At 43.8% G+C, this 17,373-nt stretch overlaps 1 protein-coding gene across 10 annotated transcripts in view; it reads right to left on the reverse strand.

The window, feature by feature from the left end:
• The window catches only part of CHEK2 (checkpoint kinase 2), a 54,921-nt gene that overhangs the window by 36,505 nt on the left and 1,043 nt on the right, over nucleotides 1-17,373 (reverse strand). For 5 of the 10 annotated variants that reach the window (XM_054469841.2, XM_054469839.2, XM_063662678.1 and 2 more), the window contains exons 2-4: nucleotides 10,979-11,303; nucleotides 1,875-1,999; nucleotides 1,609-1,756 (exon numbers count right to left, since the gene is read on the reverse strand). In XM_054469841.2, the coding sequence (XP_054325816.1) occupies nucleotides 1,609-1,756; nucleotides 1,875-1,999; nucleotides 10,979-11,297 (592 nt within the window). In that variant the 5' untranslated portion in view covers nucleotides 11,298-11,303. Of the gene's footprint in view, nucleotides 1-1,608; nucleotides 1,757-1,874; nucleotides 2,000-7,014; nucleotides 7,102-10,978; nucleotides 11,304-14,833; nucleotides 15,066-17,373 lie in introns of those variants that run through there. The other 5 variants (XM_063662674.1, XM_063662675.1, XM_063662676.1 and 2 more) reach the window with 5 other exon arrangements.

Consider the following 17,373-nt stretch of genomic DNA (forward strand, 5'->3'; position numbering starts at 1 on the left):
GGCTGAGGCGGGCAGATCACGAGGTGAAGAGATTGAGACCATCCTGGCTAAAACGGTGAAACCCCATCTCTATTAAAAACACAAAAAATTAGCTGGGCGTGGTGGCGGGCGCCTGTAGTCCCAGCTACTCGGGAGGCTGAGGCAGGAGAATGGCGTGAACCCGGGAGGCAGAGCTTGCAGTGAGCCGAGATCACACCACTGCACTCCAGCCTGGGTGACAGACCAAGACTCCTTCTCAAAAAAAAAAAAAAAAAAGGAGCTCAATAAATGTATACAGAAATAAATGAATGGGGCTGGACGTGGTGGCTCACACCTGTAATCCCAGCACTTTGGGAGGCCAAGGCAGGCAGACTGACTGCTTGAGCTCAGAAGTCTAAGACCAATCTGGCCAACATGGTAAAACCCCGTCTCTACCAAAAATACAAAAAATTAGCCAGGCATGATGGCATGTGTCTGTGGTCACAGCTACTCAGGAGGCTAATGTGGGAGGATCATTTGAGCCTGGGAGGCAGAGGTTGCAGTGTCACTGAACTCCAGCCTGGGAGACAGAGTGATACCATGTCTCGAAAAAGAAAGAAAGAAAAAAGTGAATGGAAAAAATGAAGAAAGGAAAGAATGAGGTGAAGAGGAAGGAAAAATGAATTAATGTCCTGAAATAACAATTCATAGATATCTAAGACTGATGTGGTATAAACTGAATCAATCAATGAACTGTAACTTATTTTAATCACCATGATAATTCAATTAATAGTATATGGGCCAGGCGGGGGCTCACGCCTGTAATCCCAGCACTTTGGGAGGCTGAAGCAGGCAGATCACGAGGTCAGGAGTTCAAGACCAGCCTGGCCAACACAGCGAAACCCCGTTTCTACTAAAAATACAAAAAAATTAGCTGGGTACGGTGGCAGGAGCCTGTAATCCCAGCTACTTGGGAGGCTGAGGCAAGGAGAATCACTTGAAACTGGGAGGCGGAGGTTGCGGTGAGCCGAGATTGCACCACTGCACTCCAGCCCAGGTGACAGTGCAAGACTCCGTCTAAAAACAAACAAACAAACAAACAAAAAAAAAAAACAGTATATGGCATTACATAAAACCAATTAAACCTTAAAACCTTAAAAATCTGTCTGGATGGAACTTTTTCATAATTTCACAATGCAACTAGGACGGCAAAGTTGAATCTTGAATGCTAACTTACTCATCTTTTTTTTTTTCTGAGACAGAGTTTCACTCTTGTTGCCCAGGCTAGAGTGCAAAGGCACGATCTTGGCTCACTGCAACCTCCGCCTCCCGGGTTCAAGCGATTCTCCTGCCTCAGCCTCCCGAGTAGCTGGGATTACAGGCATGCGCCACCATGCCTGGCTTATTTTGTATTTTTAGTAGAGACAGAGTTTCTCCATGTGGGTCAGGCTGGTCTCCAACTCCTGACCTCAGGTGATCCATCCGCCTCAGCCTCCCAAAGTGCTGGGATTACAGGTGTGAGCCACCACACCTGGCAACTTAACTCATCTTTACTCACTTAAACCATACTCTGTAAGGACAGGACAAATTTTCCTCCTATGAGAGAGTAGAAAAAAAAAAAATCCAGTAACCATAAGATAATAATATTACCTTTATTTCTGCTTAGTGACAGTGCAATTTCAGAATTGTTATTCAAAGGACGGCGTTTTCCTTTCCCTACAAGCTCTGTATTTACAAAGGTTCCATTGCCACTGTGATCTTCTATGTATGCAATGTAAGAGTTTTTAGGACCCACTTCCTAAAATAGAGAACATTTTATTTCAAACTTAGAACAGCAGAGATTTATAGTGGGAAAATATCTAAAAACAATGACCAGATTACCAGCTCTCCTAGATACATGGGTATTTGTTACCTACCCTGAAAATCCGAAAGTGTTTCTTGCTATATGTCCGGTATTTATCTGTTCTTTTCAGCAGTGGTTCATCAAAGCAATATTCACAGCTTTTGTCCCTCCCAAACCAGTAGTTGTCATTCACACATTCTGTAATACAAAAGCATGCATCAGAGGGCTGTTGAATTTCATGTATTAAACGTTTAAAAATTGCTTATAAATGCTAATTGTAGGAAAATAGCCTAAGAAGGCAATCAGAATTATCAATCTGCTTATCAAGATTTTATAAGATTAAAAATTAGGAGAGAAAAAACAACATTTACCAATGAGTTCAACAAATGGCAGTTTATCTATAACCACATGGCCAGGAGCAGTGGCTCACACCTGTAATCTCAGCCCTTTGGGAGGCTAAGTAAGGCAGGAGGATCACTTGACCCCAGGAGCTCATGACCAGCCTGGGCAACATAGGGGGCACCCATCTCTACCAAGAATTTAAAAATTAGTCTGGGCAACATGGTGAAACCCTATCTCTACAAAAAATAAAAAATCAGCAGGGTGTGGTGGCGGGTCCCTGTGGCCTCAGCTACTCAGGAGGCTGAGGTGGGAGGATCGCTTGAGCCCAGGAGGTTGAGGCTGCAGTGAGCTGAGACTGTGCCACTGCACACTAGCTTGGGCGACAGAGTGAGAACCTGTTTCAAAAAAAAAAAAAATGGCCAGGTGTGGTGGCTCATGCCTGTAATCCAAGCACTTTGGGAGGCTGAGACGAATGGATCACGAGGTCAGGAGTTCAAGACCAGCCTGGCCAAGATGGTGAAACCCTGTCTCTACTAAAAATACAAAAATTAGCTGGGCGTGGTGGCGGGTGCCTGTAATCCCAGTTACTCGGGAAGCTGAGGCAGAGAACTGCTTGAACCCGGGAGGTGGAGGTTGCAGTGAGCCAAGATTGCGCCACTGCACTCCAGCCTGGACGACAAAGCAAGACTCTGTCTGAAAAAAAAAAAAAACAAACAACCAGATGTGGTGGTGCATGCCTGTAGTCCAGCCACTCAGGAGGCTGAAGCAGGAGGATCACTTGAGCAAGAGAAGCTGATGCTACAATGGGCTGTGATCCTGCCACTGTACTCCAGCCTGGGCAACAGAGCAAGACCCTGTCTCAAAAAAATAAATAAACAAAAATTTAATATATATTATATATTTATTTTGTATTTATTATATATAATATATATAGTTTGTATTTATTATACATGTTATATAAATTTATTTTATAAGTTGTCTTAAATATAATTATATATTTATACATAATATATTATATATTTATAATATATTATGTATAAATATATAATAAATAATATATAATATATATTATAATCTATTAATATATGTATTTATATACACAAACACACACATACACATACATATATATATAAAACTGTGAAATAACAAATAGTCATTAAAAGTTCTCGAGTAATTTTTAATGACTTGGAAAATTACTTGCAATACAGTAATTTCCTGCTTATTACCTTCCTGAGGTTTTCCACAACACTTAGCATAAAATCTGCACTCTTCCTCATGGCCTACTAGATGCTCAGGGTCTGGCCCCTGCTACCATTCCAGCCCCACCTCATACCCCTCTCCCCCTGCTCATGACACCCAGCACCACTGACCTCCTTTCACTGCCCCCAAGAATGCTGGGTTCAATCTGCCCTGTGGTCTTAGCACTTCTTCCCCAACTACACAAATGGCTCATTCCACCTTAACTTTTGTATAGATACTATCTACACAATACTATCTGCCTTTTGGACTCTACTATCATCTCCCACTCAGCTTTCTTTCTTTGAGATGGAGTCTCACTCTGTCGCCCAGGCTGGAGTGCAATGGCACGATCTCAGCTCACTGCAACCTCCACCTCCCAGGTTCAAGCGATTCTCCTGCCTCAGCCTCCCGAGTAGCTGGGACTACAGGCACATGCCACCATGCCCAGCTAATTTTTTGTAATTTTAGTAGAGACGGGGTTTCACCATGTTAGCCAGGATGATCTCGATCTCCTGAACTTGTGATCCGCCCGCCTCGGCCTCCCAAAGTGCTGGGATAACAGGCGTGCACCACCATGCCTGGCCTCCCGCTCAGCTTGTTATATAAACATTACTCACCTGTTATCATAATGTCATCCTGTTTTATTCCTTTTTGGGTATGGGCCACGGCTGGAAATTACCTTGCTTATTTGTATATTTTCTCCCTACCTCCCTGCATTAGAACATAACCTCCAGGAGGGCAGCTGGAGACCTCTTGTTTAACAGTACAACTCCAGCACTTGGGATATTGCACATGGCAAGTAATTAAATGTTCATTGCAAGACACACTAGGGAAAATATTAGCAACTCCTATCAGGAAAAGGAATAATTTCCCTAATAAATGTTAGGTTCCTATAAATCAATGAAAATGATAAACAGTCCAGTAGAAAAATGGATAAAGGATATGAAAAGATAATTTACAAGAAACAAAAATACAGCTGGCTCAAACGTATGGAAGGTGGCCAAGCTAACCCAATATAAGAAAATTTAGAAATCAAAAACACATTAAGATTTCATGTCTTACCTATTAGATTGGCAAAAATCCAAAAGTTTCATATCACCCTGTGCTGGCAAGAGGTATGAAAAAGTAGGTACTCTCATACATTGCCATTGGGAATATAATTTATACACACATTGTCTATAATTGTCTAGGGAGGACAATTTAGCAAGATCTATCAAAATTACATATGGGCTGGGCACGATGGCTCATGCCTGTAATCCCAGTACTTTGGGAGTCCAAGGAAGGAGGATCACTTGAGCATGAAGGTCGAGGCTGCACTGAGCTGTGATTGCACCACTCACTCCAGAGTGAGAGTGAGACCCTATCTCTAGAAAGAAAAAGAAAATTAACAAATCCAAATTTAGTTAGTTAAAAAGATCAACAAGTTGGCAAACCTTAGACTGAACAAGAAAAAAAGAGACAAGACTCAAATTACTAAAATTAGAATGAGTTAATTACTACTGATCTGACTGAAATAAAAATGATTTAAAAAGAATAATTGAACAATTGTGTGACAGTATTAGATGACATAGGTGAAATGGACAAACTCCTAGAAAGATACAAACTACCAAAACTAACACAAGAAGAAACAGAAAATCTGAATATACCCATAAGAAGTGAAAAGACTGAATGATAATCCTAGCACCTTGGGAGGCCAAGGCAGGTGGATTGCTTGACTTCAGGAGATCGAGACCAGCCTGTGCAACATGGCAAAACCCCGTCTCTACTAAAAATGAAAAAAAAAAAAAAAATTTAGCCAGGTGTGGTGGCGCACACCTGTAGTCCCAGCTACTCTGGAGGCTGAGGCACAAGAATCATTTGAACCTGTGAGGCAGAGGCTGCAGTGAGCCAATATTGTGCCACTGCACTCCAGCCTGGGTGACAGAGAGAGACTCTGACTCCAAAAAAACAAAACAAAAAAAAGACTGAGTAATCAAAATCTCCCTACAAAGAAAAGTGAAGTCCCAGATAGCCTCACTTTAGCTTGAGCAACATAGGGACACCCCATCCCTATCAAAATAAAAAAATTAGCGACACATGATGGCAGATGCCTGAGGTCCCAGCTACTCGGGAGGCTGAGGTAGGAGTTGGGCCTGGGAGGTCAAGCCTGCTGTGAAACACGATCGTGGGTAACACTCCAGCCTGGGTAACAGAGTGAGACCCTGTCTCAAAAAAAAGAAAAAAGAAACACATGGCTGGCTTCATTTTAAATTCTATCGAATATGTAAAGAACTAATACCAATTATTCTCAAATTTTTCGAAGAAATTCGGAACGGAACACTGTCAACTCATCTATGAGGCCAGCAATACCCTCATACCAAAACCAGACAGAGACATCACAGTAAAACCACAAACCAATATCCCTTGTGAATATAGATATAAAAATCCTCAACAAAACAGTAGCAAACTAAATCCAGCAACACATAAAAAAGATTACAAATCAAATGACCAAACAAGAATTAACCCAGGAGGTCAGGCGCGGAGGCTCACGCCTGTAATCCCAGCACTTTGGGAGGCCGAGGCGGGCGGATCACGAGGTCAGGAAATCAAGACCATCCTGGCTAACACGGTGAAACCCCGTCTCTACTAAAAATACAAAAAATTAGCCGGGCGAGGTGGCGGGCGCCTGTAGTCCCAGCTACTCGGGAGGCTGAGGCAAGAGAATGGCGTGAACCCCAGGGGGCGGAGCCTGCAGTGAGCCAAGATCGCACCACTGCACTCCAGCCTGGGCGACAGCGAGACTCCGTCTCAAAAAAAAAAAAAAAAAGAATTAACCCAGGAAAGCTTGGTTGATTTAACATCTGAAAACCAATTAATATAATACACAATAACAATAGAATATAGAAAAATAGACACAGAAAAAAATTTTGGCAAAATGCAACACCCTTTTATAACAAAAAATACTCAGAAAACTAGGAATAGGAGGAAACTCCTTCAACCTAAGAAAGAGCTTTTATTTTATTTATTTATTATTTATTTATTTTTAATTTAGAGGCAAAGTCTTGCTCTGTGGCCTGCAATCATAGCTCACTGCAGTCTCCAACTCGTGGCCTCAAGCACTTCTCCTGCCATAGGCTCCCAAAGCACTGAGATTATAGGGTGAGTCAGAGCACCCAGCCAGAAAGAATTTTTTTTTTCTTTTGAGTCGGAGTCTTGCTCTGTCGCCAAGTAGCTGGGACTACAGGCTCCTGCCACTACACCCGGCTAATTTTGTTTTTGTATTTTTAGTAGAGACGGGGTTTCACCATGTTAGCCAGGATGGTCTCGATCTCCTGACCTTGTGATCCGCCCACCTCAGCCTCCCAAAGTGCTGGGATTACAGGCATGAGCCACTGCACCCATCCCAGAAAGAACTTTTATGAAACATCCACAGCTTAGTCTTCAGATATCAAAGAGGAGAGAGGAGAGAAGAAGAGAGAAAAGAGGAAAGGAAAGGAAAGCGGAAGGGAAAGGAAAGGAAAGGAAAAAAGAAAGGGGAAAGGAAAAAAGAAAGGGGAAAGGGGAAAAGAAAAGGAAAAGGGAAAGAGAAAGGGAAAGACCCACAGCTAACATCATACTTAGATTGAAAACTGGCTGGGGATGGTGCCTCACACCTCTTATCCCAGCACTTTGGGAGGCTGAGGCAGGAGGATCAGATGACAGCAGGAGTTCGAGATCAGCTTGGGTAACATGGCCAGACTCTGTCTCTACAAAAACTAAAAATAAAAAAGTTAGGCCAGCCACGGTGGCTCACGCCTGTAATCCCAGCACTTTGGGAGGCCGAGGCGGGTGGATCACCCGAGGGCAGGAGTTCGAGACCAGCCTGGCCAATATGGTGAAACCCCATCTCTACTAAAAATACAAAAATTAGTCAGGCATGGTGGCATGAGCATGTAATCCCAGCGATTTGGGAGGCTGAGACAGGAGAATCGCTTGAAACCGGGAGGAGGAGGTTGCGGTGAGCCGAGATCATGCCATTGCACTCCAGCCTGGTGACAGAGCAAGGTTCCATCTCAATAAATAAATAAATAAAACTCAAAATGAATAAAGGACCTTAATTAAACACAAGAGCTAAAACTAGGCCAGGCACTGTGGCTCATGCCTGTAATCCCAACACTTTGGGAAGCCAAGATGGATGTATCGCTGGAGCTCAGGAGTTTGAGACCAGACTGCAACATGGTGAAACCCCATCTCCACCAAGAATACAAAAAGTTAGCTGGGAGTGGTGGTGCACATCTGTGGTCCCAGTTACTCAGGAGGCTGAAGTGGGAGAATTGCTTGATCCTGGGAGGCAGAGGCTGAAGTGAGCCGAGATTGTGCCACTGCACTCCAGCCTGGATGACAGAGTGAGATCCTGTCTCAAAATAAATAAACAAACAAACAAAAATAAAAAAAGGAATTAAAACTATGAAATTTCAGAAGAAAACGTAGGTATAAATAATCAACAAATAGTAATAATAAACAGCCTTGGCCAGACGTGGTGGCTCACGCCTGTAATCCCACCACTTTGGGAGGCCAAGGCGGGCAGATCACCTGAGGTCAGGAGTTTGAAACCAGCCTGGCCAACATGATGAAACCCCGTCCCTACTAAAAAAATACAGAACTTAGCCGGGCACGGTGGTGGGCACCTGTAATCCCAGCTACTCAGGTGGCTGAGGCAGGAGAATGGCTTGAACCCAGGAGAATGAGGTTGCAGTGAGCCAAGATCGTACCACTGCACTCCAGCCTGGGTGACAGAGTGAGACTCCGTTTCAAATAATAATAATAATAATGATAAACAGCCTCTATTTATTCAGCACCTACTTTATGCTGGTCATCCTATCAGGATCTTTGTTTGTTTACTTGTCTTTTTTTGTTTTTCCTTTTTGTGGAGAATGGGGTCTTGCTATATTGCCCAGCAGGTCTCAAACTCCTGGGTTCAAGCTATCCTCCCACCTCTGCTGCTCTAAGAGCTGGGATTACAGTTAAGAGCCCCTGCGCCCAGCCTCTTTGTTTTCTTACTTTTAAAGGTGATGTATCCCATTTAGCCCTTTCTCACCATTTCTATTTCCCACTCATCTAAACCTATAGGCCTATCTGAAAAAATATATTGTATTTTATTTATTTGTTTATTTTTTGGAGACGGAATCTCGCTGTCACCCAGGCTGGAGTGCAGTAGCGCGATCACAGCTCACTGCAACCTCCACCTCCCAAGTTCAAGCAATTCTCCTGTCTCAGCCTCCTGCATAGGTGGGATTACATATGCCTGCCACCATGCCCCGCAAATTTTTCTTTTTCTTTTTTTTTTTTTTGAGATGGAGTTTCGCTCTTGTTGCCCAGGCTGGAGTGCGATGGCAGGATCTCGGCTCACTGCAACCTCTGCCTCCCGGGTTCAAGCGATTCTCCTGCGTCAGCCTCCTGAGTAGCTGGGATTACAGGAGCCTGCCACCATGCCCAGCTAATTTTGTATTTTTAGTAGAGACGGGGTTTCTCCATGCTGGTCAAGCTGGTCTCGAACTCCCAATGTCAGGTGATCCGCCCATCTCGGCCTCCCAAAGTACTGGGATTACAGGCATGAGCCAACACGCCTGGCCTAATTTTTGTATTTTTAATAGAGACAGGGTTTCCCCATGTTGGCCAGGCTGGTCTCAAACTCCTGACCTCAGGTGATCCACCTGCCTTGGTCTCTCAACGTGCTGGGATTACAGGCATGAGCCACAATGCCCGGCCTGAAAAATATATTTTAAATCAGTAAAAAATAGCTTCAAGTGTCTACTTATAAATTTAAAGTTGTATATGTGGAATGCAGGTATATTGTTCCTCCATTTTTTATAGTTTTTTCAAGACATCAAAGTTAGACATGAAATAAAACAAGGATGGTGAGTGACAAAACACAAAATGATACATCAGTCCTTCATTTCTTTATATTAACATATTCTATCCTATTAATGCCAAGTTCAAATTTGTTTATTACAGAGGTCATTGTAATGTAAGAGAAAGGAAAAAAAACACTTTTTTTGGCTGGAGTGCAGTGGTGTAATCCTGGCTCATTGCAACCTCTGCCTCCCAGGTTCAAGCAATTCTCATGTCTCATCCTCCTGAGTAGCTGGGATTGCAGGCATGTGCCACCACATCTGGCTAATTTTTGTATTTTCAGGAGAGACAGGGTTTTGCCATGTTGCCCAAGCTGGTTTCGAACTCCTGGCCTCAAGTGATCCTCCTGCTTTGGCCTCCCAAAGTGCTGGGATTACAGGCATGAGCCACCATGCCTGGCAATGTTAAAATACACACATGCGTATTTTAAACATATGCATAGCGAAACCTACTATTGGAACCAGGAGGTGTCAGAAAGGGTCAACATGTTTAAATCACAAGGTTGGCTATTTTGAGACAAAAACAATAACAAGTAGTCAACAAATGGCCATCTCTATTCTGAACAGCTCTGATTCTCTGAAGCTGTGGCAAACCACAGCAGAGGTTAACTAGTGAAGCTTTTGTGATTAGGGGATAATGTTTGCAAGTTTGCGTGAATCTGCATTTTTCTAGGAAGAGGGTCCAAAGCTACCTTCAGATCCTTGGATGGACAGCACATTGTAAATGTCCAATTAATATTTGTTGAAAGAATAAATGAACAGAATCCACAGCAAGTAACAGCCAGGGCAACACCCAATACTGCCTCTTTGGTTTTACCTTTTATCACATTCAAACTCCAGAATTATTCTAAGAGTGGCTCAAGCATTCTGCTGCAACTAAGGCAGGAAAATAGGGTCTGAAGGCAGGGAATCTATGGCCAATTCACGCAAACTTCCTGGAATAGCTGGGCATGGTTGCTCATGCCTGTAATCCCAACACTTTGGGAGGCCAAAGCAGGAGGATCACTTGAGGTCAGGAGTTCGAGACCAGCCTGGCCAACATGGAGAAACCCCGTCTCTACTAAAAATACAAAAATTAGCCAGGTGTGGTGGTGTGCGTCTGTAATCCCAGCTACTCAGGAATCTGAGACAGGAGAATCACTTGAACCCAGGAGTCAGAGGCTGCAGTGAGCTGAGCCGAGATGGCGTCACTGCACTCGTCTGTGCGACAGAGCGAGACTCCGTTGCAAAAAAAAAAAAAAAAAAAAAAAAAAAAAAAAAAAAATCCCTGAAACTAAATAAAAAGGAAGAATTTGCACTCTGGCCTATGATCCGTCCATTCTAGGACCTTCATTTACATAAGGCGCCAATCCACACCAGTCTTGGAATGGCTGAGCTCCAATTCACTTTGGCCTCTAATGGGCTGTGAGCCAGCCCTTCATTTACATAGGATGTAACCAACGGGAGATCTCTAGAGGGTACTTGAACCCCAGAAGACTTTGCTACCAGGGCTCTGCAGCCACTTGCTCAGGCCTGCTCCCATCCTGTGACATGTACTTTAGCTTCTATTGCCTTCCACTTCAATAAATCTATGCTTTCATTGCTTGTTCATGCATGATGTTCAATTATTTGTTCAACGTGCCAAAAACCTGGGCAACTCCAAGCAGAACCTTCCACCTGGTAACACAGCAACTTTCTGTAAGTGTTTTTCTGAACAAAACATGCTACTATACAACAAAGGTCTTACCAAGATTGGCAAATCCATCCTGAAGGGCCCATAATCGAGCCCAGGGGGCAGGGGTAGGCTCCTCAGGTTCTTGGTCCTCAGGTTCTTGGTCCTCAGGAATAGAATAGAGTTCCTGAGTGGACACTGTCTCTAAGGAGCTCAGTGTCCCAGAGCTGGAGTGAGAGGACTGGCTGGAGTTTGGCATCGTGCTGGTAGAGGAGCTGGATATGCCCTGGGACTGTGAGGAGGAGCCTTGGGACTGGGTAATGCTGCCATGGGGCTGTGAACAGGCACTGCTGCCATGGGACTGCTGAGCCTCAACATCCGACTCCCGAGACATCACGACCTCAAAAAGAAAGTGTCCAACAACAAAGGTGATTTTCAAGGCACAAGACTTAAAATTCAAAAGTAAACGATGGGCCTATTACAACAGCAAAAGAAAAGAAAAAAGAAAAAAAAAATCCAGGGCAAACATGCTCTCCAAAAATTAAAAGTCCTAACAGCTCAGACCTATAGTTCTTCTGGCCTGAGCTTTTCACCAGATCATTGTCACCAGATCAGTTTTTTGTCTGACAGCCATAAACTACGGGGAAAAACAAATTATCTGAAGATTACAAATAAGTAAAAAGCAATAAAATTGAGCCGGGGGGGCTCATAAAAGCTTACATTTGTCCAATTCTTTTAAATTAAGACTGAAACCAAAAATGTACTGATACAATCAACACTACATTTAAATTTCATATATACAGGGGGCCAGGCACGGGGGCTCACGCCTGTAGTCCCAGCACTTTGGGAGGCCAAGACAGGCGGATCATGAGGTCAGGAGTTCAAGACCAGCCTGGCCAACGTAGTGAAACTCCATCTCTACTAAAAATACAAAAAAATTAGCCAGGCGTGGTGGCGGGCACCTGTAATCCCAGCTACTCGGGAGGCTGAGGCAGGAGAATCGCTTGAGCCCGGGAGGCAGAGGTTGCAGTGAACCAAGATTGCACCACTGCACTCCAGCCAGGGCAACAGTGCAAGACTCCATTTCAAAAAAAAAAAACTCATATATACAGTCCTCAATTTAACAATGCTTCTATTTAACAATGTTTAGACTTTCTCTGAAAGCAATCAGTAGAAACTTACTTCTCCAAGTCCTCACATAACCATTCTGGTTTTCACCTTGAGTACAGTATTCAATTAATTACATGAGATATTTAACACCTTATTATAAAATAGGCCACATGGCCAGGTGCAGTGGCTCACACCTATAATCCCAGAACTCTGGGGGGTCAAGGCGGGTAGATCACCTGAGATCAGGAGTTCAAGCCCAGCCTGGCCAACATAGTCAAACCCCGTGTCCACTAAAAATACAAAAATTAGCCGGGTGTGGTGGCAGGCGCCTGTAGTTCCAGCTACTCAGGAGGCTGAAGCAGGAGAACTGCTTGAGCCCAGGAGGCAGAGGTTGCACTGAGCTGAGATCACGCCACTGCACTCCAGCCTGGGTGATGGGAGTGAAACCCTGTCTCAGAAAAATTAATTAATTAATTAAAATTTAAAAATAAAATAGGCCAGATGCAGTGACTCACAACTGTAAACCCAATACTTTGGGTGGTGGAGGTAGGAGGATTGCTTGAGGGCAGGTGTTTGAGACCCCACCTCTACAAAAAATAATAATAATAATCTTTGTGTTAGATAATTTTGCCCAACTGTACTCTGACATAAGTGTTCTGAGCATGTTTAAAGGAGGCTAGGCTAAACAATGACATTTGGTATGTTAGGTGTATTAAATGTATTTTCAATTTAACAATATTTTCAACTTAGAATGGTTTTATTTAGACGTAATGCCATTGAAAGTTGAGGAGCATCCGTGTATTTTGGAAAGAGAAAGAAGACAAAGAATCAGGTGGCTTGATATAGAAGTCAAAAAGAAACTGTACAATAACCTGCTGCATTACTCCAAAGGGTCCATTTACATAAAATGTCACTGGTACCCCTTTTCCCCCAGGCTTGCTCCTAAAGGGAAACACACCTGTTCGTTCAATCTATATTCCCTGACAACTAAGGGCCCAGTGACTTAATGAGGCAGAACACAAAGGAAGACAGCTCTTAACAACTCCACCTATCCCTTTGTGATGCTAAGTAACTATAGGGCTTATCTTTTCAGCATCCTAAATAGCCTTCCAGCCTTGATGGAATCTTGCAGGAACCATTCTTTTATAAACTGGAGCCCATAACAGAGGCTTCCACCCTTGTCTTAGAATTAACCTGATAGACAGTTAGACTCTCATAACGGGTGGGCGCAGTGGCTCATACCTGTAATCCCAGCACTTTGGGAGGCCAAGGCAAGAGGACCACTTGAGGCCACGAGTTCAATACCAGCCTGGCCAACATAGTGGGACCCCCGCCCCCCGTACAAAAAATAAGAAAATTAGACATGGTGGCATGAAGCTGTGGCCTCAGCTACTCGGGAAGGTGAGGTGGGGAGGATCACTTGAGCCCAGGAGTTGAAGGCTGCAGTGAGCTACGATCATACCACTTACACACCAGCCTGGGTGGCAGAGTGAGACCCTATCTCCAAAGAACAGAAAACAAAGCAAGACTCTGATAACAGAACCACCAGTAAAATCAAAGTATCGTCCACTGCTGACCTAATCAGATTAACAAAAAAAAAAGTGGGGGAGAGGAGGACATTCTCTTCCTCCCCAAACTCAGGCTACTACTCCAGGAGAACACAGGAAACATTATAGTAGTCCCCACCATCAGAGGGGGATAAGATCCAAGACCACCCAGTGGATGCCTGAAACCTCACATAGTACAGAACCCTCTACAACTTATGCACAACTTTCTTTTTCCTTCTTCACAGTTTCACAAATAGAAGATTCGTTCTTACCATAGATGTTACCAGCCTCAGCATACAAATTTTTTTATTTCCTTATTAAATTGAGATCTTTCACCTTTTCAGTAAAAGGAAACACTTTACAGCTTCTCTTTGCAATATCGAAATTGCCAGCATCTTTTGCTTTGGGGCCATTATTAAATACAAGGGTGACTTGAACACAAGCACTGCAAAACCACGTAATTTAAGACTTATGAATTGATTTTTTTTTTTTTGAAACAGAGTCTCACTCAGTCACCCAGGCTGGAGTGCAGTGGCACAGTCTTGGCTCACTGCACCTCCACCTCCTGGGTTCAAGCAATTCTCCTGCCTTAGCCTTCCAAGTAGCTGGGATTACAGGCGCACACCACCATGCCTGGCTAATTTGTATATTTTTTTTAGTAGAGACAGGGTTTTCACCGTATTGGCCAGCCTGGTCTCAAACTCCTGACCTCAGGTGATCCTCAGGCCCACCTCAGCCTCCCAAAGTGCTAGGGTTACAGGCATGAGCCACCACGCCCAGCCATGAATTGACTATTTTTTATGAATTTTCCACTTAATAGCTTCAGATTGCAGCTGACCATTGGTAACTGAAACTACTACCGCTGATAAAGAGGGACTACGATACCCACACTGATTGTATTTACACAGCTTTCAAGATACAAAGGTTCTGCCAGGTGTAGTGGCTCATGTCTGTAATCCCAGCACTTTGGGAGGCCAACGCAGGTAGACTGCTTGAGCCCAGGAATTCAAGACCAGCCTGGGCACCGTGGTGAAATCCAGTATCTACAGAAAATACAAAAAATTAGCAGGGCATGGTGGTGTGCACCTGTAGTCCCAGCTACTTGGGAGGCTGAGGTGGGAGGATCACTTGAGTCCAGGAGGTTAAGGCTGCAGTGAGCCGTGATCGAGCCTGCACTCCAGCCTGAGTGACAGAGCGAGACCCTGTCTCAAGAGAAAAAAAAAAAAAAAAAAAAAAGATACAAAGGTTCTGATGAGTTTTCTTTAAAACATACCAGGAAGGTAATGCCAAAACTGAGTATGCCGCTCCAGGGACTGCTGGTCTGATACTACCTGAGCCAGGCTGAGTCTTCCCCACAGCTTTTTAAGCAAGACAGGACAACTGGAGAAAATGTGTCAACAAGTTGCTATGAGAGATTAGAGGCAAGCAGATCTGGAGTCAGACACTTGAGTGAAACTGTGCATGACTTTAGGTAGATCACAACTTCTCTAAACCTGTTTTCTCATCTGAAAATAAGTAGACAGACCATGAGGATTAAGTGAAGTGATGCATGTAATACTCCCCCCACCCACCCATGCTTGCTATCTGGGAGCTATTGTTATTGGAAAGCCATGCAGAGAAGTGAGTGAAAAACCAAAGTGAGGGCAGCAAAACTCCAGGACTGTAGACAGAAGTCCAGTCCCAAAACCTATAAAACTACTAGAAGAAAACACTGGGGAAGTGCTCCAGGACACTCATCTTGGGCACAGGTTTTTTGCGTAAGACCTCAAAAGCACAGGCAACTAAAGCAAAAACAGACAACTGGGATTTCATCAAGCTAAAAAGCTTCTGCACAGCCAAGAAAATAATCAACAAAGTGAAGAGACAACCCACAGAATGGGAAAAAACATTTCCAAACTAGCCATCTGACAAGGGATGAATAACCAGAATATATAAGGAGATGAAACTCAACTGCAAAAAGACAAATAATCCAATTTAAGAAATGGGCAAGCCAGGCATGGTGCCCCACATCTGTAATCCCAGCACTTTGGGAGGCCAAGGTGGGTGGATCATCTGAGGTCAGGAGTTCAAGACCAGCCTGGTCAACATGGCGAAACCACATCTCTACTAAAAATACAAAAAATTAGCTGGGTGTGGCAGCTCGTGCCTGTAATCCCAGCTACTTGGTAGGCTGAGACACGAGAATCACTTGAACTCAGGAGACGGAGACAGAGGTTGCAGTGAGCCGAGATCACACCACTGCACTCGAGGCTAGGTGACAGAGTAAGATTCTGTCTCAAAAAAAAGAAATGGGCAAAAGATCCGAACAGACATTTCTCAAAAGAAAACATACAAATGGCCAACAGGTATATTTAAAAAATGCTCAACATCACTGATCACTAGAGAAATACAAATCAAAACTACAGTGAGGCCCGGGCGCAGTGGCTCATGCCTGAAATCCCAGCACATTGGGAGGCGGAGGCGGGCAGATCACTTGAGGTCAGGAGTTTGAGACCAGCCTGGCCAACATGGTGAAACCCTGTCTCCACTAAAAATATGAAAATCAGCTGGGCATGGTGGCAGGCGTCTATAATCCCAGGGAGGCTGAGGCAGGAGAATCCCTTGAAAACAGGAGGCAGAGGAGGCAGTAAGCCAAAATCGCGCCACTGCATTCCAGCCTGGGCAACAGAGTAAGACTCTGTCTAGAACAAACAAACAAACAAAAAAACCCACAATGAGATACCATCTCACCCAAGTTAAAATGATTTGTATAAAAGATAGGCAATAACAGATGCTGGAAAGAATGTGGAGAAAGGGGAACTGTATAGAGTGCCCTTGACATAAGTAATTTTATCTTAGAAAAAGGCTCTATCTTATATTTTAAAAGGCATTATGCCAACAGAGACCAGATGTTTGTCTAATTAATAAAGACTGTACTGGCCATGCACAGTGGCTCACGCCTGTAATCCCAGCACTTTGGGAGGCCAAGGCGGGCAGATCACAAGGTCAGGAGATGGAGACCATCCTGGCCAACATGGTGAAACCCCAACTCTACTAAAAATACAAAACTTAGCTGGGCATGGTGGCACGTGCCTGTAGTCCCAGCTACTCGGGAGGCTGAGGCAGGCAAATCGCCTGAACCAGGGAGTCGGAGGTTGCAGTGAGCCGAAATCACGCCACTGCACTCCAGCCTGGTGACAAAGCGAGACTCTGTCTCAAAAAAAAAAAAAAAGACTGTACTAAACCAGATAAGGATATAAATATGTACACGCTTTTGCTATTAGTCCTCACCAGAAAATTCTTTGGTCATAAGAGCAGGACTTTCTTAGGTCAAAATGGCTGTCCTAACAGACACCATCTTGCTGTCACTCATGATTAACACCCAGCATCTGCCATCAAAGGCTCTGCCCACATCAAAAACTCTTCCTTACAAGACACCGACACCCCAGATAAAGCCAAAACACTCTCTTTGTCCACATTGCTCTCCTTGGACTGGTTTGATAACCACTTTCCCTATCCCCTTTTCTCCGAATGTTAAATGTTACTTTAATGTAAGATTTTTAATCTATAACATTTATATATTAAATAAATATACTATTGTGTACGGTTTACAATACTGACTGACTTGTGGAATGGCTTGACCCTGTGTGCCCATGGCTCTGACTACCAAGTAAACAGGGAGTACTACGGAAAATTGCTTCCTTGGGAACTCCATATAGCTTTTACAATTAAAATAAAACAATAAGTCTGATCTTGTGGAAAGACACAAATGTGCATGGACCTGCTTATGTCTGACCTTGCACTGTTCACATACACCATTGGTGGGAATGCAAA

This window comes from Pongo pygmaeus, chromosome 23 (assembly GCF_028885625.2).
Source record: "Pongo pygmaeus isolate AG05252 chromosome 23, NHGRI_mPonPyg2-v2.0_pri, whole genome shotgun sequence".
NCBI classification, from domain to species: domain Eukaryota; kingdom Metazoa; phylum Chordata; class Mammalia; order Primates; family Hominidae; genus Pongo; species Pongo pygmaeus.